General features: G+C 41.9%; 1 protein-coding gene across 2 annotated transcripts in view; it reads right to left on the bottom strand.

Moving 5' to 3' along the window:
- Positions 1–22,795, bottom strand: part of LOC139458283 (fibrocystin-L-like) — a 104,763-nt gene that overhangs the window by 20,857 nt on the left and 61,111 nt on the right. For both annotated transcript variants that reach the window (XM_071239661.1, XM_071239662.1), the window contains 13 exons: positions 22,501–22,755; positions 21,273–21,521; positions 17,743–17,919; positions 16,293–16,523; positions 14,950–15,669; positions 13,551–13,716; positions 11,688–11,920; positions 10,967–11,212; positions 9,029–9,849; positions 7,489–7,860; positions 6,338–6,710; positions 5,564–5,745; positions 4,993–5,119 (listed from right to left, as the gene is read on the bottom strand). In XM_071239661.1, coding sequence (XP_071095762.1) covers positions 4,993–5,119; positions 5,564–5,745; positions 6,338–6,710; positions 7,489–7,860; positions 9,029–9,849; positions 10,967–11,212; positions 11,688–11,920; positions 13,551–13,716; positions 14,950–15,669; positions 16,293–16,523; positions 17,743–17,919; positions 21,273–21,521; positions 22,501–22,755 — 4,152 coding nt within the window. The remainder of the gene's footprint in view (positions 1–4,992; positions 5,120–5,563; positions 5,746–6,337; positions 6,711–7,488; positions 7,861–9,028; positions 9,850–10,966; positions 11,213–11,687; positions 11,921–13,550; positions 13,717–14,949; positions 15,670–16,292; positions 16,524–17,742; positions 17,920–21,272; positions 21,522–22,500; positions 22,756–22,795) is intronic.

The following is a 22,795-nucleotide window of genomic DNA, read 5'->3' as shown; positions in this document are numbered from 1 at the left end:
AAAAAAGTTGAGATGGATGTTTTGATAAAACTTACTTATTACACATATAAATTCCCCCTAGTCTGTGAACATTTCATGCACAATCATGGCAGGTTTGCAGAAGGTTGAGTTCATTACCAGTCAAAGAGGTTCTCTCCAGGTCCTCTTTCAGGGATATCTCCACTACAAGAACAAAGTAAGACAAACTTGTACTCATTGGCGATGTGCCGATAAGACCTGCATTGGCAAATGTACAACAGTTGGAAATTTTGTTAGAAATTTCACTGTACACAACCACCCACCAGAAGACACCAGCAGAATCAAGTTCCTTGGCAGCTTAAGAAAGAGAGCAAGAGAAGAACCAACCACTCCTATGCCAGCCCTCTACAACGACGAGGTCTTGAGACATGATCCGGAGGCTGCAGCTATATTTCCCTCCTTCAGCTCAGCCGGCAGCGCCATGTACAGACACCGCAGTCACACCATCCCGAAACTCCCTAAAACCAGACCTGAAGTCGACATTGCAGCACCCTGGAGAGAGACCCATGATGGTGAGCGGTTTCTGCTTTATGCCGACGGTGAAGAAGACAAGATGCTGATATTTGCAACTGATAATCAGCTTAGAGTCCTCCAGTCAGCTTCCATTGTCTACATGGATGGTACTTTCTCCGCCTGCCCAGATCTTTGGAATCAGCTTTACATACTGCATGCACGGAAAGGAAGCATTCCCTTTCCTCTAGTCTACGCATTGATGCCTGATCGTCGGACTACAACTTACCAACGCCTCTTTGCTCAGTTGAAGGTCCACATCCAACAACTACTGAACCAACCATTCAACCCAGAGACATTCCAGGTGGACTTTAACTGGATTTTAATGGATTTTAAGGGATGGATGAATTAAAATGTTGAATTAAATAAAGTAAAAGAGGGTATCAAACAGCTTGAGTCATTTCTTTTGTCTATAATAAGACAAGTCCATTTTCATGATAGGGGTTAATTACCTGATTAACATGTGCAACCAGGTATGACCTTGTTGTTTTAAAGGGGCACTGATCTAACGCCATTCCCCGGACTGGTTGTTGCCTTTGTTATTGTTTTTTCCCCCGTGAGTACCCGGATGATACGCAACGCAACTGAGCGTGACCAGAGACTGGGCTACCGTCTGCAAGGACAGCTAAATAAACTTGGAGGCAATATTTGTTTTACGCATTTTTGCATAAACACTGATTGGTTAACTGTGATCTATAAAGATTCGACAAAGGGCGCATGTTAGATAATTTCTTTAGCCTAAACAAACAGACAAAAAGAACGGCGGAGCTCATCGGAAGTCGTCATTTGGAAATACCCTAGATGGTTATAGTTTAATACTAAAAAAAGTATCCATGCAGTGAGAGCATTTTCGGATTTCGGATTGTGTAATACGATTACTACTACCTTGTTGTCATACACGTTTTCTCGTATAACCCTACACTTGTGTATTTGTCGTCATTCACTTGATGCTCAGTTAATGAATTTATTACAGGTACAATTAGTGGTAGCACCACTTAGATTACCTGACAAAGGTTCTCATTTGGCATTTATTGTGTCTGGGGTAATTATTCAATCTAAATCCAGGTTTGAAGTGAGGTTATGTAATATGGACGTGGCAGCCCAGCAAGAGATGAATGATCAGTTGATTTACTTTTTTTGGTAAATTAACGGATCGTTCCTAGTCATCAAAGGATTAACAGAAAATACGTTGATTGATTAATCACTGTTATCTTGCACAGTGGATATGTCAAAAGTGAGTGTTCACATGTCTAGGTTTACTAAAACAAAGGGAATACACTCATATCATGGCGTGAAGTGCCGATGTAAAAACAACATACAATTTGTTTAAAGGGTTAACTGATAATACGTTGATTGGTTGCTCATTGTTATCAAACTCAATGGATTTTTTAGGAACCGTCGACGTAATGAAAATAGTTGTCACGTGGCCTTTCTCAGCCGACCCTTGAGACTTGACACCCGAAACGATATATATCTTTTAGAATATTTGATAGTTACAGAGACACGTGACATCGAATAAGTTATTTTGTATAGCTGCAGACGAGTGGGATATTATTCCTTTGTGTGGATATTCACGGATACATTCCTCGAATAAGGAAGCTGCCTATTTATACACATAAATTTGGTAAGTTGTAATTATGGTATTTGCATTTTGTTTTCCTTCATTTGAACCGATTCGTTCTTGTTTTTCTACGTCTTGGTTGGGAAATTCTTCAATGCGCGATAGACGTTGTTTTCACAGGTCATTTCCAATGTAAGCGTGTATAGATTACCGTCAATTTGTAAAATGTGATTCTCTCAGGCAATTTTTAAAATGTGTAAATATTGCAGTCATTTTGACTAAAAAATCTGTCCAGATTGATTAAGACGATCAAAAGGGCCTACAAACATCACAACAGATTATTATGTAGGATTAGAAGCCAAACAACATAGAAATGTACTTTTCAACGTAACATTTTCAGTCTCTTGGTGATGACATCAAGCATCAAAATGTTTGGAATTCGTTATCATAATAATACAGATGGAAATGTTTTTCAGTCACTTTGTAAAATAACTGAATATTTAGACGTTTAATAAATATGTTACACATTTTGACAGCAAAAAAATATACACACTATAAAAAAAGCAATGCTCAGGTGAAATATTTTCATTTGTGTTGCAAGTCAAAATAGTGTAAACGAAAATCGCAAAATTACCAAGCAAGTGACTTATCCAAACTTCGTCACCATTACCGATGCTACCCACAAAGATGCCTACATTTCCTTATTATCTCGAAAACTGTATTTCATTTTGTTGATCAATGTGACCATACGCTCTTATTACTACCGGTATCCATAAAAGTGACTAATGCGCTTACGAATGGCGCAACAGAGGTCGCGAGCTAGTCTAGATTTCTGCTCTACATCCGGGTACTCACTGGGAAAAAACAATAACAAAGGCAACAACCAGTCCCGGGGAATTGCGTTAGATCAGTGCCCCTTTAAGGTGTCTCACAACTGGGCTGTCTTACTAATGGGAGGAGACCAAACAATCAAGTACGCTAAAGTATTACACATGGTGGGTGGAGGACCAGGGGCATTTTGAGTTTGACAGGTGTCATCAACTGGTCAAGTAACATCACGGTTTGTATATTCACGTTGATCGGACAGTCTAGACTGGCGCCAACTAATCATGACGGCGTCTTCAGAACAGAACAGAACTTTATTTCTCCCAGGTTTAGGCTTACGTGGATAACGGAAAATTTTGTTTAAGTGATAGCACATTTGTAATTCAATCTAATATACTTTCCTTGATTGATTATATGGCTGCGGTCGTAGATCCGGATGTATCTAAATATGCTCAGTATATACACAGGGTTTATTGTTATACTATTAGGATTAATAGATACAATTGAGTATTTATACCCTTGATCATAAAGTTAGTCACTACTTTCACACTTTGATTTGTATGATTTTGGTTATGATTAAATTGACAAAATAAGAAATCATTCCGTGTATATGTGTATTATATATTGTACCCCAATACATAATTAAATTGTGTATAAATAAGGACACTAGGTTAATTACTGTAATTGATTATTTGATAAACATATTCACATTTAGTTCTGTGATATGTCACAGAGGTAAAGCTAATTCATAACAACTAATTGTCCCATTTATTTGGTTTCTATCTTTTATATGAAGCAAATGCTATAACATGGGGTGATAAACTTCATTGGCAATAGACGTAGCATATAATTGTCCACATGAACAGTCTACTCTGTTCCAGATATGTTTATTCATTTTGTCAGCATTTAAATCGTTGGATTCCTGGCTAGATGATTCATTTGACGAAATCTTGTTCCCTGTTTTGAATTACCGTCAGATAGTTCCAGAACAATTATAAAATTTTCAGCCCTATGTGTTGCGCATAATTCCGAGATAATTCGAAGTTCATATTCTTGTACGAACACTTATCAAAATTCATTTATACCTAGTACTATTATGTACATATGTATATTAGTTCAAATTATAATAATGAGGCCCTCTATATTCTCGAAACGGTCTTTGTTCTACGACAACCGTAAGGCGGTATGGGAAAACAAAATATTTGTTTAATTGTTCAAAGTTCAAAGTCAATGTCATATAATTATAGACAAGGAAGATAAGAAATTAAATATAAAGAGTAGCCACTTTAAATGACAGAATTTCTTTTAGTTAAATTTGCTCATGATTTGGTCTTTTCGTGGTACATAGTGCCAAACTACTCTTAATTATTTACTTTCATGTCATTACTAATCTCACATAAGGTCAAAAGTTGTACAACTTTTAACAGATATGATTATGACATGTTGTATCCAAACATTTCCAAACATTTCCAAACATTTCCAAACAAATCCAAACAAATCCAAGCTTGGAAATATGACCTTTCCAAATATTGGAATGGTCATATTTCCAATTGGAATGGTGGTATTTCCAAGTTTTGGATTTTTTGGAATGGATGATATTTTGTCCAGTGCGGGTAGCCTAGTGGTTAAAGCATTCGCTTGTCACGCCGAAGACCCGGGTTCGATTCCCGACATGGGTACATTGTGTGAAGCCCATGTCTGGTGTCCCTCGCCGTGATATTACTGGGATATTGCTAAAAGCGGCGTAGAACCATACTCACTCACTCACTCAATGTCTGTCTGTAATCGCTTAGTTTACGGTCGAAGGGTCGAAGGTCGAAAGTGTGAAAACAAGTCGGTTGAAATGGTAACGAAATGATAAAATAGTTTTTAACGAAACATTATTTAAGGGTGATTTAATGCCCTTACTATATTAACCCAGGTTTTTGCTTGTTTGTATTATGGAGTCAATGTTCTCTGTGAGAAAAAGTCTGTTCTCACTTTTTCTAAAAAGATATTCCACATCTGTGAAATTTTATTTCGGTAGAAACGTAAGGGCGTAGAGAACGCTTGAAGTTATACATGCGTTATATGCCTACCGTAAGTCTTTGTCTTGGGAACGATGATGAACTTCCAAACAAGGAAGCCGACGAGGATGATGATAAGGAGGAGAATGACCAGGACAATGGCGGCGATGATTCCAGGGCTCAGGCCTTTGTCTGCGCTCTGTTAAAAACAGAAATATTAACGTTATCTGTTATAATACCGAGGCTGATATACAAGCCAAGACCATGGGTGACTCGGCCACCTAGGGCGATTCAGTTCGCCGTGCGGACGTACGTCTCTTAGCCCTTCCTCGATACTAGTGAGTGTGAGTGAGGATGGTTTTACGCCGCTTTATAAGCAATATTCCAGCAATATCACGGCTGGGAACACCAAAAATGGGCTACACACATTGTGTCCATGTGGGGAATCGAACCTGGGGCTTTGGCGTGACGAGCGAACGCTTCAACCACTAGGCTACCCCACCGCCCTCTTTGATCCTGGATCCACAGAGATGGTTTACACAGAGTGCACACCGTACGATTATACCTCCATAAACGCAAAAAACCTATCTGAACTCAATTGTGAACTATGGGTCTCAAGATGTGCACCGTGTGCTGAACTCACCGTTGGCCCGCATGAGACACCGTACACATTCTTGCCATCGACCATCATGAAGGGCATAAGTTTTATACTTTGTCCGTTGAAGCTGTACATCTCCCCTTCCTCCACCTCCTTGCACATGTCATCCATGGCCTGACTGACACCAACGTTGCTGCCCTCCAACACGAGTGTGGCGAGGACACTGCCTGTAACAGTGAGTGAGTGAGTTATGTTTTATGCCAATTTTAACACTATTCAAGCCAAATCATTTCACACTGGAAAACAAATCTGTTGTCGTGAGGATAGAGGGTCTGCCAAGATAGCGGAAGGTCGGTGGTTCAATCACCGGCCGCGTCATACCAAAGATCTTAAAAGCTGGTACTTCTTGTTACCCTGCCTGGCGCTCTGCATTAAGGGGTTAAACAAGGAGTCAGTACAATGTGCCTGAGCTGGTTGTCCATGTTAAAATGCCGCATGGTATCTCAGTGGATTAGCACTCTAAAACCTGCATCAGTCAAGATTATATTACATTCAAATATATTCGGAATGTTGGAATTGAACTAAATACATATATCAGCGGATATAAGAGACGCAACGCTGCACATCGACATGCAGCGCTCCAGACCACCAGGTCTTATGGATAACCGTCCTGAGCCAATCAATGATCAAATATAACTCTATAAATGCCGAAAAGCATATTTTCATCACATTTGGACAAAATACTGACAGTGTCATTTTTCGTTAAATCCCAAAGCCATCAATTTCGCAAATGGCAGCTCCATTCAGGGACATACGTACCTTGCGCTGCTGTGACGTCCTTTAGTTTGATTCCCTTATCCTTTTTAGCGATGGCCCATTTCCTGGCAAACCTGGCCACATCCTTTGGAGACTGCAGAGGATCAAACTTGGTGTCAAACTTGAACTGACACGTAGATGTCTTGTCCTTGGGTGTTGCCTCCAGGACAGAGTTGCTGATATCAATGTAGCCCTCGTAGATGAAGTCGTAATCAGCTGGAGTTGACGTCACATGGAACTTGAGGTAGTAGCGTCCAATTTCGTCAATTTGAAGGTCACTGAAAGTGGCCATGCCGGTGGAAGGGTTGAAACTTACCGTCTTCGTTCCGGTCAACGTACCCTCTGTCATGGAAGCCGTCACCGACCAGGTGTGACCCTGAATGAGAAAAGTGCGAGTGTGAGTGAATATATATATTCCAGATGCTATTCCGAATACATCGGGACTTACGGTATTACATGGCAGGGTAGAACACATTTAAGTGCATGTTGGCTATATTTTTAGATGTAAACTCAAGACTTATTCCTAAGGGATTCCGTGACCAAAGTCCTTGAAGTCATGCCCACAGTCTGATTGGTTTGTCATATTTTTCGCAGATAACATTCATCGAAAGGGGGAGTCTTCTTGCAGGTTACGGGTTGGCTGGGACATGCGAACAACTGAAGTCAACACTGATTTTCAGTGGATCCATTCATATACTGTTCACTGCTATTTTGTCTTCTACGGCCAATGTAATCTGTTTCGGCGGATAATCATTACCAGAATAGTTGTTCTTGGCGTTGACGTTTTAAAGTTTGTTAATATGTTTTAACTCTCTTTGAACATTATTAAGTTATAGCACGACGAGGCAGCTCAATACTATGCCGGTTTTAACGTTTAATACACTGGTGAAACGCCATCTTCCCGAGGCAAGCGTGTCCACTGGCCTGTATCAAGGCCTAGTTTGATCAAAAAGGCTAGTGGACGCTCTTGCCTTGGGAAGATGGTGAAACCCACGATCTGAACGAACCTAAAATCTCAATCATGGCGGACCGGGCTTTCAATAACTGTAAAAATGGATATTAATATTATAATTCAGGCTCGTTCAAATAAGGCACACAAAAAATAATTATAATTCATTTTGATGCTGTGCAAATCTACGACATTGAAAACTTACCCTCCACGCTATGTCCGACAGAGGCATATTGGTTCCTTTGTCTTTCAACTTGAGTTCGAGAGACATGGGCCTGTCCTCCAAGGGTGTTGGAGTTCTCCCTGCCACGTAAGCGCTTAGTTCCCTCTTCAAGATATTCAGAGCTGGGGAGACTTCTGTGAAGTTGGACTCTGGAGAGATGACCTTGAACTCTACGGTATAATCTGACCCCCTGTGAGAAATGTAAAGGTCAGTAAAGTTGGCCCATCCGTTGGTCATGTTCACCACAGTCATTCCTCCCAACATGGCGGATGCGTGACTCCCAGCTCCTTTCTTCAACGTGGCTTCGATCTGCCAGGGATTGAGATCTGTTCCCAGTTTCCCAATGGCAGCCCCCTGGAAATGAAACGGCGGTGAGTGAGTGAGTTGGGGTTAAGGGAACTTATTTGTTGGTTGGTTGGTTGGTTGGTTTGTTGTTTAACGCCGCTCTCAGCAATATTCCAGCTATATGACGGCGGTCTGTAAAATAATCGAGTGATTAATATCCAGTGATTGATATCACGAGCATAGATCCATGCAATTGGGATACGATGACATGCATCAACCAAGTCAGCGAGCCTGACCACCCGATCCCGTTAGTAGCCTTTTACGACAAGCATAGTCGCCTTTTACGGCAAGCATTGGGGGGACTTATTTAGTTATATAAGGACGTGTCGGGTTAATGTCAGGAAAAAGTGACCCCGGTCTTAGACGTTGATCGGGAGGAGAGGTTAAATGGGGTTTAACGATCATATATCACAAAATAACTCATATCTGACGCGCTGCATCTTCGAAATAATTTAACGCCACAGTTCAAAACATTCAACGCATACTTAAAAAAGGCAAAACTAACTTTGATAAAATATAATTCATAACTTTAACCACAAAATCATAAAAAAAATCATAATTTTGACGACATGAACACTATTACAGAAGATTTATCAATCGTCTGTGAAGAAAGCCAATAACTTATCAAGACAGACCACGGTAGCTCCATGCCGTGTTATTTCTGAAAATGTCTGTACATTTATACGTTCTGAATGGAAATAACACTATGATTGTAAGGAAGAGAATTTATGTGTGTCAGCTTCTTTATTATGAAGCGTTTTGTTCCTCATAATAAAGAAGTTGACATCCACAGTTCTCTTCCTTATGTGTATCACTTCTAAATGCCTTGCAAAGACTACAATTGCAGGCATAAATTGACGTTTGAATTATTTATCTAAATCTTGAATTAAGAAAAAGAATTCAGTGTTCAGAAAATGTCTGGTGTCAGCCTACGTAAACACTACGCTGTAGATCTTGTGTTGTGTTGTCAAGTATTAAATGCAAAAAAAAATAAAATAAAAATAAAAAAAATAAATAAAAAAATATATATATTAAAAAATTGATATGCCAAGCAGGACACCAACAAGTAACCAACGAATCTAAATTGACGCAGTATCGTCTCAATATTGCCAATGCGACTTTGTATCTCAACTCACTCACTCATTCATCTGCCAAAACAGCTATCTGTTTGACTTACGGTATCATCATATAATCTCAGCCTCATCGGAGTGAGGAAGGGCTGGCCCTCTCTGCCTTCAACAGCTGGTTCAAAGAAGCTCATGCGTCCAGCCTTGGAAAGGGTGATGGGCTTCGTGTCGGACTCCACGTGTTTCCAGGCCTCACTGGCTACTGGTGGGACGGGTTCCGTCAGGGTCACGTAAGTGGGGATTGAGCCGCTGGGCCCAATGGTCAAGCTGCCAAGGGCAACCGCATTTGTCACAGCTGCTGCTGCACTGTCCAAAGCTTCATGAGATGTCACGCTTCCAGCAGGGGTATTCGGGGGGTCACCGTACTCCACGACCACTGTCGTCTCCGTGACGGCACGTCGTCGTCGGGCCCCGGAAGCTCGAACGATGCTCACAACCCTCACCATGCTTGGGTTAACATTTAGGAACACGGCTAAATTCTGGACGATGTTTTCGCCAAAGAATTCCTCCTCCGTCTTGAACGTCAGCCCCACCATAACCTGCGCGGTGGTCCGGATCTCCACGTCTTCCGATCCACGGACAATGACGTACATCATACCTTCATCTTGCAGCAAGCAGTTGTCCCCGTGTTTGGCGGTAGCAGGGTCAGGGAGGCACTGGGTCCTGGTGACGCCGCTCTTGTAGGAGAACTTGCCACCCTTCATTTCGGCATTGTTGGGAACGATATAGGTGCTACCGACGTACACGTCGAGTCTGTACCGTCTGGCGTACCACACCCCCACCCTGACGGACTTGGTGTTGTCGGCGTTAAGTAGCTGGAGTCGAAGAACCTGGGGGGTGGTGCTGGTGAAGAAGACGTCACTGGAGTCACCTGGAACAGCGAGCGAGTCGGGTTCAAAACCTTTTACGATATTACGGTGATATTATTATGAACTACGTCTGCTGAGTGGATGGGGAAAGCCCGAATTGACACATGTCCTTCACGTTCACCATTAAAATAAAACCGGAGACAGAGTAGGGATCATAAGCAAGGAATTCGAACCATCGACCAGCGGGTTCTGGTACGACCAAGGAATGCAAATCTCCATAACCAAGACAGTGTGTCCTCTGGTTCATATCTGGGATAACAATGGCGATGCCGAAGTCTGATTGCTTATGGAAGGCTGTAACATGGGTTCGACGACAGACAATCCGATCGGGACTTTTTCCTTCTCAAGTTCCAATTTGACACGGGTGGTATTCAGAATGGTTGCATGATTATCCGACTCATAAAATGGTCAGTTTAATACTGGGCTTTATAATAAAAAAACCCTTCGTTTCATCTGATATAAATGTGTATTTCTGCAAAAAAATACCGATCACTATCGAAAACATTTTGTTCCTTTAGACTAGGCAAGGGTGTGACACTGATATATTTATGATGGGGAAGGGACGTGACACTTATCTTCTACTGACTGAACACGGACGTGCCACTGATGTTCTACTGACTCGACAGGTATGTGACACTGATCTTCTACTGACTGGACAGGTATGTGACACTAATCTTCTACTGACTGGACAGGTATGTGACACTAATCTTCTACTGACTGGACAGACATGACACTGATGTTCTACTGACTGGACAGGTATGTTACACTGATGTTCTACTGAATGGACAGGTATGTGCCAGTGATCCTCTACTGACTGGACAGGTATGTGACACTGATGTTCTACTGACTGGACGGGTATGTGCCAGTGATCCTCTACTGACTGGACAGGTATGTGACACTGATGTTCTACTGACTGGACGGGTATGTGACACTGATGTTCTACTGACTGGACGGGTATGTGCCAGTGATCCTCTACTGACTGGACAGGTATGTGACACTGATGTTCTACTGACTGGAAACGGACGTCAAACTGACCTTCAACTGACTGCACAGGGACGTGACACTGATCCTTATACTTACTGGAAGGGATCTGAAATTGATTTATAATCGGTAACTGACCATTCGGGACAAGGACGTGGAAGGTAGACAGCCTCTTTTGACAGGTGTAGCCTGCACACCAGCCGTGGTCCTGGGGGCCGTTGACGAGGTCGACATACTGGTTGCTGAGGACGGCGACAGGTGACAGCCGTCTCAACTCTGTATCCTCATCCATGTTTTCAATAACCAGCATCACGTGATCAATATTGTGACATTCATACGCATTCCACTTCACGTTGAAGGCACACTGTTCATTTCGTACAATTCCTGGAAACACAAAGCCATGATTGTGAGTGAGCGAGAGAGTTCCCTTAAAGCCGCATTGGAAATTAATTCAGTTACATCATGTGTTTACCAATCTGGGATTCGAACTGAGGATCACTGGATTCTGGCACGGGTAAGGTACGTAAGTCTGTACAGCGATATTGTCAGTAGCGTTTGTACTCAAGGTTTTCATGTTATTCGATAGTTGAGTTGAATCCCATCCAAGTAAACTGTCATATGAGTGAGTGAGTGAGTATGATTTTACGCCGCTTTTAGCAATATTCCAGCAATACCACGGCGGGGGACACCAAAAATGGGCTTCACACATTGTACCCATGTCGGGAATCGAACCCGGGTCTTCGGCGTGACGAGCGAACGCTTAAACCACTAGGCTACCCGACCGCCCCAAATTGTCATATGAGAACTATTGTGATGATGTTACTGAGATCCCTTGCTTACTTCTGCAAATGTTCCCTACCTTTATTTGGCGCAATTGCTGAGACATTGATTCTGTTTCCAGCCAGGTCAGTAAGCATCTGTTTAGGAAGCCTGTAATCTCCCAGACCTCTCCGTCTGTCCCCATCCCACTCCCACTCCGACCGGGAGAGGATGGAGCCAGGGGAGCCGAGCATGGAGCCATCCTTGTCTCTGAGCAACAGCTTCTTCATGGCATCACAATCCATGTCCACGCAATCAGAGGGGTTGATTTTACTGAAGTGGGTAAGTGAGTGAGTGGGGTGAGTTGATGAGGTTTTCCAGAACACGCAAATTAATACTCACCGTAGTGAGTGGGTGAGTTGGGTTAAACGCTTTTCAACTGTATATAATTATTAGAGCGAAAATGGGATTCGAACTAACGATTTTAGGTTCCTGGCATATCTAAGGGACGCAACTTAGCTCGCTTTTGCTAAAGTGAGTGATCGGGTGAAAATGAATTGGGTTTAATGCCAAAGGTTTGCAGTGTCATCTCGGCATTGCGAGCAATACCCAGAGACACCATAAGTCATCGTTGTGAGTCATCATGCAGGTCGCAGTGCATTTCCATTTGGATGAAACTCACTACCATATAATGACGTTGAGAAAATACAGGGTGAGTCAGAAAACCTACCGCTTTGATCATTTTAGATAAATAACAATGTGTCAGCTGAATGCGGCTGAAAATTCCAAAAGTGGCGCAGGTCGTAGCTGTTTTCGACACTGGTGCTGACAGACCATGGATTTGCGACAGCTCGCAACTAGGATTCGAACACACGAGCTAATGTATTGCTGACTGACTGACTGTTTCTTGTTTAACGCCGCACTAAGCAATATTCCAGCTACATAACGGCGGTCTGTAAATAATCGAGCCAGACAATCCAGTGATTGACATCATGAACATCGATCCACACAACTGGGATACGATGACATGCATCTACCAAGTCAGAGAGCCTGACCACCTGATCCCGTTAGTCGCCTCTTACCTCGGCCTTCAACCACTTATCACAGAATGTCATAATATTAGACAATTACAAGGAATAAAAGCTAAGCACAGTTTATAACACGTGTCCATCAAGATTATTGCACTTATATAGCGACGTCCATGCATGTGCGCTTGTGTGTTTGTGTGTGTGTGTGTGTGGGGGGGGGGGGGGGGGGGGGGGGGGGGGGGGGGAGAGGGGGGGGGAGAGTTGGTGTTTATCTTAGGTGTTCACATGAGGCGATGAGGTGCGTATGTGTGTGTGTGTGCGTGCGTGCGTGCGTGCGTGCGTGCGTGTGTGCCTGTTTGTACTGGTCCGGACTCATGTCGGTTTATATAGTGATTGCCTTATAAGATACCATGCCGCAGTTTAAACATGAATACCCACTCAGACACAGCATACGGACCCCGGCCGACCAGTCCTTGTTTTAGCCTCTTAATGCCGAGCGCCAGACAGGGTAACAAGTATAATATTTTACGTCTTTCGGTATGACGCGGCCGGGGATCCAATTCAAAGAAACATAGTGTTCATGTTGCAAATTTCAGAAGGTATCGCTGGTATCTTAAACATTTATAAAAACGAGGTCAAGTTCATGTACACACACATCTAAAAGATACATGGAGAGTTGTTGTTTACCTTAGGTTTTCACAGGTTCTTTAGGTTTGTGTGTGTGTGTGTGTGTGTGTGTGTTTGTGTGTGTGTGGCTTCCCAATGAGATACCATGCCGCAGTTTAACATGAATACCCCACTCAGACACTGACTCAGTATACTGACTCCTTGTTTTGTCCCCTTAATGCCGACCGCCAGGCAAGGTAACAACAAGCGCCATCTTTTAACGTCTTTTGGTATGACGCGGCCCGGGATCGAACACTGAAGCAACATACCCGAGGTTGGGATGATGGTAGAACACCCGGTTGTTTTTAGGCGTAAAATAAAATGTCAGATCTTCTGCATTCATAGGGTGCTGGAGGTCGTCGTTGCCCTTGTTGGAAGTTATGGCGAAGTTCTGACTCGTCCCACACGACGCGTCGTAACGAGCAAAGACGTTATCTAAAAAAACATATTCAGACAACCATGGTATGTAACTGATGGCGAAATTGTACGTATGCTGACTGAGCACATTGTGGCTACTATCTGTTGTAACATATCTTAAAAAGGGGCATTTTTGATAAACTTCTTAATTACAATTTGTTCATACAATCGTGTCAACAGTTACAATCCGGCTTTAAATGCCACTCAGATATCCATGAAGGTTTCCTGTTTCAAGTTTTCTGTATGATCACAAGGTCGACAGAAGTATCTCTAAATGCGTGTTTTTGAACCGACAAGGTTGGATGAGGGTCCTTCTTTGTCCTCTGGAAACGTCACATTTCGAACTTGGGGCTAACGTTGAAATATTGGCCTAAACATTGCCAGACAAGATTAAATGGCTGATAACTAGCCTTTCTTTTCCCGTTGACTTGCAAAACCTACCGAATTTCCAGTCCAATTGTGACTAAGTCCGTGACCAAAGGTTATTATTGGTCTACATCCCCAAAGAAAGTAAAAAGTATAAATTACTCGTGTTCAAATATTTTTAGACCATCATCTTTGTTTAACAATACGCCCAAGCTTAGTGAAAAATATGTTTGTTATTTGAACGTTTTACAAAGTATTTGAAACATCAATACGTTCATTTCCGGTCATGTATGTTCTCCAATGGTTGGGTTGGTTGGTTTGTTGTTTAACGCCGCACCCAGCCTCATTCCAGCTATATGACGGTGGTCTGTAAATAATCGAGTCTGGACAAGACAATCCAGTGATTAATATCATGATCATCGATCCACGCAATTGGGATCGATGACATGCATCAACCAAGTCAGCGAGCCTGACCACCGGATCCCGTTAGTCGCCTTATACGACAAACATAGTCACATTTTACGGCAAGCATGGGTTGCTGAAGACCTATTCTAACCCGGAATCTTCACGGGTTGTTCCCCAATGGTCATTTCATAGGAACGCATATACAATGACATTCGTTTGATGTTAAATTTGTAATAAATCTACTAAACTACAGAGTTTAACAGAAATGTTCTTTGTGGAACAAACACGGACATCTATTTGGATTGTTATGGCTTGTTTTTGGATTGAGTCTGATTTTTAATGACTGCAAGAGTGGGTTTTGATCGCATAGGATTGTTAAGTATTGAATAGTTTGAATTATGCAAATTTAAAAACAAATACGTAACTTCGCGAGCCAATACCATTTGATGTCAATGATGTGTGAGCTCTATGTGTACCAACCTTTTATATTCATGATCCCACTGATGGCATTGTAAGACATGACAGCAATAAAAGGCTTCTCGGGGGCATTGTTACTGCCCTGAGTGAACTGTGGGAACAGGAGACCAACCATTGATGTATCTTCACCATGGGCAAAGCTTCGTGCTTGGGCGCTCAACTTGAAGTTATCATCGCTTGAGTCGAACTTGTGTACATTACAGTCGAAGGACGAGGTCTGCCCAACGAACATGGAATTCGTCACTTCCACAAATTTGTCTGACGTCTGATGACTAAGAGCACTTGGTCCAACCACCATCGGGAATATACCGATGCCATTCTCGATGGAGATGATGAACTTTGCCTTAAGACTCGCCGCCTGGTTGTAGTAGATCCCGTAGTCATAATTTCTCCACAGCAAAAGGTTGGCAAGGTATATACACGTGGTGCTGACGACATCTTCATCAGTAGGAAACATGGACACACCGATCATGCTTGCATGAACCTCGTTTCCGGTCCACCTGGATTCGCTCGTGCAGTCCTCGCCTCTGACTCTGATTCCTGCTCTTTCTGAACCAGCGATGACGTTGTTCTTGAAGACAAGGCTGGTGGCTTTCATGACGTCAATGCTGCCATCGAATTGGATATTGGTCGCCTCTGCTCTGCTTTGATACGATCCTGGCCATAACGTCAAAGTGACCAGGTTGCTTAGGATTTGTGTATTTACCGAATCAGATATGATAGCTGAAATGAAAAGAAGTTCTGGTGAACGCTGCTTCGAACACAATTTCGGTGATATCATGGCGTGTCAGCATGACGTGGGATGAAAGCCCGAAACGATGAAGTCTTAATACTGGTAATAATAGTCTTAATAAGAAATAGATATGTCCCTGATAAACCAAGGTTCACAATCAGGACGAATCTGGTTTTCGATCCCATTATTAATGGGACCTGCTACACCTACCTGCAAAGCCTACTGATTGGGCCACCCTTGAAGCCAACATAGGAGACTTAATAGAATATGACCGCAGTAGCCGAAGCTGATTAACCATCATACCTTTAAATCCCAGCATTGATAGAAACTGACAGTTTTAGTCCGTATATAATGACAGCATTTCTACTTGTTCTTATGATGCCTTAACTATTGGGCAGTTTGGCAAGGACTATAGGGCGAGTGCTAATGTCTGACACTGGCCACTACCATCGTGCCGGAGGATACATTATGCACATGACAGACCAAATGGCTTACTAGGTTCGATCACCTTATTATAAATAAATATAAATTGTCAATGCAAGAGAATAATCGGCCAAGATATTCTGCCTAAACAGATCCCACTTGGCGTAAAGGGCAAATAACATCTTCCTACCAGATCCGACTGTATGATGTATGACGTTGTTGTCGATCTGAAGGCCGGTTACGCCGAAGACGCCGATGGCGGGGGAGAAGCCGTGGTGGAAGGAGCAGCAGGATACATAGGAGAGGCGTTTGTCGTCGTTGCGGATGCCGATGAAGGATACGGAGAAGCGAGGGTCGTAAAAGCTGGTGTATCCCTCCTGGCCCGTGAGGTAGAACTCCACATTCTTAATCTTAGCAACGCCTAAAACAAGCAATAAAAACAATTTAAAGCGCCAGTCGCTTGTGACAGCATTCCAGCACTACAACTGTAATTATAAAACTACTACTACTATTACTACTACTACTACTACTACTACTACTATTACTACTACTACTACTACTACCGCCGCTGCTACGCCGTCTACTACAACATTTTATGGTACTACTACTTCTACTACTACTACTACTACTACTACTACTACTACTACTACTACATCTGCTACTTCTCTATGTAATACTAGTCACCCGTGAAGATCAGGGGTAGAATATGTCTTCACTATGGACAATATAGCCTGGTTTAAGGGGGTTTAACTAAGGACATTACGCCTGGTTTAAGAGTATTTCACCAAGGACAATACCTACCGGTTTAAGAGTATTTCACCAAGGACAATAACGCCAGTTTAACGGGTATTTACCTACAATCTCATTCAAATGATATCTTAGTTCTCGCTACCACTAAACAAAGATCTGAGGACATCCCATTAGTGGTCACGTCCGAATGACCTTTCATCCGAACAATCAGAGCGTCGCCTACCAGTTCATGAAAGTGACAGTCGGAATGTGTTTTCTAAACATGCAACCTCGTAAACGTTAACCGGGCTATTCCGAACGACAGTTACGGCCCGTACGACTGATTTCGTCGCTTCCGTGGGAGAAACATTTGAACGGAGGAGGCACAGTACGTGGAAGCACTGCCATACAATCGCAACCATATATATGCCATTCCGGAATGTTCGTTTGTTCAGTTTTTCAAATTTTAATCGAGAACTGTGTCTACATATTTTTCAAGCGTAGTCTGAAATGGAAGTCGCCCGATTGAAACGAGTGCCGTAAAGCTCGAGAAAGCTGCTTTCTAATTGGCTCCTGGTGAGTCAACTCCTGGTGAGTCATTTCAGTGGGAGGTCAAGGTTCGCGAAAGGTCGTTCTGACGTGACCCGTAATGGGATGTCCTCAGATCTTTGTTTAACGACAGCGAGAACCTAGATCTGATTTTAATGAGATCGATTTACCTAAGGACAATACCTCCCGGTTTTTAACCGAATTATGAGATTCAAACCGCCCGTCCATTAACTGCTGGCTGTGAAAACCTCATACAAAGTTACTCAGCAGACAACAAAATGAGTGTTATTTAACTGAATTAATTATCCATAGTTGCCAATTGACCCAAGCCTCGTCCCCCTTCAACGTAATGCTTTACTAACCGCTGTACGATTCGGTTCCATTGTTCCTCGTGCTTGTTGCTACCATAATCCGAGCGCCGAAACTCTCCGTGTAGAGACCCGAGTACGTTTCTCCGATGACCCTGATGTTCCTGGTGAAACGTCCCACCTTGGCCGACACGCTGTAGTTGTGTCCCGTCCCTAGCGTCTCCGACATCACTGGGGAGAAGAGTGAGTGAGTGAATACCTAGCGCGACATCACCAGTACACTCTGTCGTGTGAGAAGTGAGTGATAAAGGTCGCAGAGACAGCCTCATTAATGTAAGGCAGCCATATGCGGGAGTAATACTACTGTTTGCTATTTTAGAGTACGGGGTCTTGATGACATATTAAAACTTATAATCGACCCAATGTCCGTCAAGCGTTTATCTCATACATAACACCATGACGTGCATGTAGAACACACACAAGGTCATACTTATACTAGTATAACATACATACCATCATACAGAATACATACCATCATGTGTATACATCATACATACCATCATATGTGTACATCATACATACCATCATGTGTATACATCATACATACCATCATGTGTGTACAACATACATACCATCATGTGTGTACATCATACATACCATCAGGTGTGTACAACATACATACCATCATGTGTGTACATCATACATACCATCATGTGTGTACAACATACATACCATCATGTGTGTACAACATACATACCATCAGGTGTGTACATCATACATACCATCATGTGTGTACATCATACATATCATCAGGTGTGTACATCATACATACCATCATGTGTGTACATCATACATACCATCATGTGTGTACATCATACATACCATCATGTGTGAACATCATACATATCATCATGTGTGTACATCATACATATCATCAGGTGTGTACACAATACATACCATCATGTGTATACAGAATACATACCATCATGTGTGTACATCATACATACCATCATGTGTGTACATCATATATACCATCATGTGTGTACATCATACATACCATCAGGTGTGTACAACATACATACCATCATGTGTGTACATCATACATACCATCATGTGTGTACAACATACATACCATCATGTGTGTACAACATACATACCATCAGGTGTGTACATCATACATACCATCATGTGTGTACATCATACATACCATCATGTGTGTACATCATACATACCATCATGTGTGTACATCATACATACCATCATGTGTGTACATCATACATACCATCATGTGTGAACATCATACATACCATCATGTGTGTACATCATACATATCATCAGGTGTGTACACAATACATACCATCATGTGTATACAGAATACATACCATCATGTGTGTACATCATACATACCATCATGTGTGTACATCATATATACCATCATGTGTGTACATCATACATACCATCATATGTGTACATCATACATACCATCATGTGTGTACATCATACATACCATCATGTGTATACATCATACATACCATCATGTGTATACAGAATACATACCATCATGTGTGTACATCATCCATACCATCATGTGTATACATCATCCATACCATCATGTGTGTACAACATACATACCATCATGTGTATACATCATACATATCATCATGTGTATACATCCTACATACCATCATGTGTGTACATCATACATACCATCATGTGAGTACATCATACATACCATCATGTGTATACATCATACATACCATCATGTGTATACATCATACATACCATCATGTGTGTACATCATACATACCATCATGTGTATACAGCATACATACCATCATGTGTGTACATCATACATACCATCATGTGTGTACATCATACATACCATCATGTGTATACAGCATACATACCATCATGTGTATACAGAATACATACCATCATGTGTGTACACCATACATACCATCATGTGTATACATCATACATACCATCATGCGTATACAGAATACATACCATCATGTGTATACATCCTACATACCATCATGTGTGTACATCATACATACCATCATGTGTATACAGAATACATACCACCATGTGTGTACATCATACATACCATCATGTGTGTACATCATACATACCATCATGTGTATACATCATACATACCATCATGTGTATACAGAATACATACCACCATGTGTGTACATCATACATACCATCATGTGTGTACATCATACATACCATCATGTGTATACATCCTACATACCATCATGTGTATACATCATACATACCATCATGTGTGTACATCATCCATACCATCAGGTGTGTACATCATACATACCATCATGTGTGTACATCATACATATCATCATGTGTGTACATCATCCATACCATCATGTGTGTACATCATACATACCATCATGTGTATACAGAATACATACCATCATGTGTGTACATCATACATACCATCATGTGTATACATCATCCATACCATCATGTGTATACATCATACATACCATCATGTGTATACAGAATACATACCATCATGTGTATACATCATACATACCATCATGTGTGTACATCATACATACAATCATGTGTATACAGAATACATACCATCATGTGTATACATCCTACATACCATCATGTGTGTACATCATACATACCATCATGTGTGTACATCCTACATACCATCATGTGTGTACATCATACATACCATCATGTGTGTACATCATCCATACCATCATGTGTGTACATCATACATACCATCATGTGTATACAGAATACATACCATCATGTGTGTACATCATACATACCATCATGTGTATACATCATCCATACCATCATGTGTATACATCATACATACCATCATGTGTATACAGAATACATACCATCATGTGTGTACATCATACATACCATCATGTGTGTACATCATACATACCATCATGTGAGTACATCATACATACCATCATGTGTATACATCATACATACCATCATGTGTGTACATCATACATACCATCATGTGTATACAGCATACATACCACCATGTGTGTACATCATACATACCATCATGTGTGTACATCATACATACCATCATGTGTATACATCATACATACCATCATGTGTATACAGAATACATACCATCATGTGTGTACATCATCCATACCATCATGTGTATACACCATCGATACCATCATGTGTATACATCATACATACCGTCATGTGTATACAGAATACATACCATCATGTGTATACATCCTACATACCATCATGTGTGTACATCATACATACAATCATGTGTATACATCATACATACCATCATGTGTATACAGAATACATACCATCATGTGTATACAGAATACATACTATCATGTGTATACATCATATATACCATCATGTGTGTACATCATACATACCATCATATGTGTACATCATACATACCATCATGTGTGTACATCATACATACCATCATGTGTGTACATCATACATACCATCATGTGTGTACATCATACATACCATCATGTGTATACATCATACATACCATCATGTGTATACATCATACATATCATCAGGTGTAGAAAGATCATACATACCATCATGCGTATACTCCATGGTAGTATTCAGCGTCAGGATTGTCTTGTCCGTGGACATAGCGGAGATCTTAAAGGTCTCTGTATGCCACGCACTGTATGAAGTAGACGTGACAAGGATCTCATCTCCCACGCTCCACTCGACGGCTTCAACAAGGGTTAACTTATTACCTCCCTTTGTTGCCGTGTTTGCAAGGGACGTCCACGTCACACACGTGCCCTTGCCGTTGAGATCCAGACCCCCGTACACGGCTGCGGATGAGGAGAGATCAATGAACATTCATTCTAAACTTGGACGTATGGACAGGCCTACTTATGCCGACAGCACTTCGTGTCGATACATTCCTCTACTACACAATATATTCCTGAGTCTCTGCCTACTACACAATACGTTCCCGAGTCTCTGCCTACTACACAATACGTTCCTGAGTCTCTGCCTAATACAAAACACATTCCTGAGTCTCTGACTACAACATAACACATTCCTGAGTCTTTGCCTACTACACAATACATTCCTGAGTCTTTGCCTACTACACAATACATTCCTGAGTCTTTGCCTACTACACAATACATTCCTGAGTCTTTGCCTACTACACAACACATTCCTGAGTCTTTGCCTACTACACAATACATTCCTGAGTCTCTGCCTACTACACAATACATTCCAGAGTCTCTGCCTACTACACAATACATTCCTGACTCTCTGCCTACTACACAACACATTCCAGAGTCTCTGCCTACTACACAATACATTCCAGAGTCTCTGCCTAATACACAACACATTCCTGACTCTCTGCCTACTACACAACACATTCCTGAGTCTTTGCCTACTACACAACACATTCCTGAGTCTTTGCCTAATACACAATATATTTTGAGTCTCTGCCTAATACACAATACATTCATGAGTCTCTGCCTACTACACAATATATTCATGAATCTCTGCCTACTACACAATATATTCCAGAGTCTCTGCCTACTACACGATACATTCATGAGTCTCTGCCTACTACACAATACATTCATGAGTCTCTGCCTACTAAAAATACATTCCAGCGTCTCTGCCTACCAAAAAAAACATTCCTGAGTCTCTGCCTACTACACAACGAATTCCTGAGTCTCTGCCTTCTACACAACGAATTCCTGAGTCTGCCTACGTTATAAGACTTTACCGAGTCTGTACCTTCTAACCGATACATTCCACCTCATTGCGACTGTTGAAATGTCTCACCTATAGCCTTTGCGCCGGCTGTGGGGCCATCATCCACAGGATAAGGCTTTGAAGCGTGGGAACCGGATAGGAAGATATTAGCCTGGCCCAAGAAGGGCTCATCCGGCCAGCCAATCACAAGCCGTCCGTACACGACAATCATCTTTGCTCTAAAGTTGAAGGTCTTCGTTGCAACGTTATCAAATTCAAGGGCGCCGATGATGACCACAGTACCAAGGGTGGGGATTGCCTCCTCATCCGCTACAATCCAGTAGTCTTGGAGAAAGAACAGATAAAGCTGTTTATGAATCAGTTG

The sequence above is a fragment of the Haliotis cracherodii genome, unplaced genomic scaffold (genome assembly GCF_022045235.1).
Source record: "Haliotis cracherodii isolate W230 unplaced genomic scaffold, xgHalCrac1.p SCAF_12, whole genome shotgun sequence".
Taxonomy (NCBI): Eukaryota; Metazoa; Mollusca; class Gastropoda; order Lepetellida; family Haliotidae; genus Haliotis; species Haliotis cracherodii.
The sequence above is the reverse complement of the archived record's forward strand: the minus strand, read 5'-3'. Positions and strand labels throughout refer to the sequence as shown.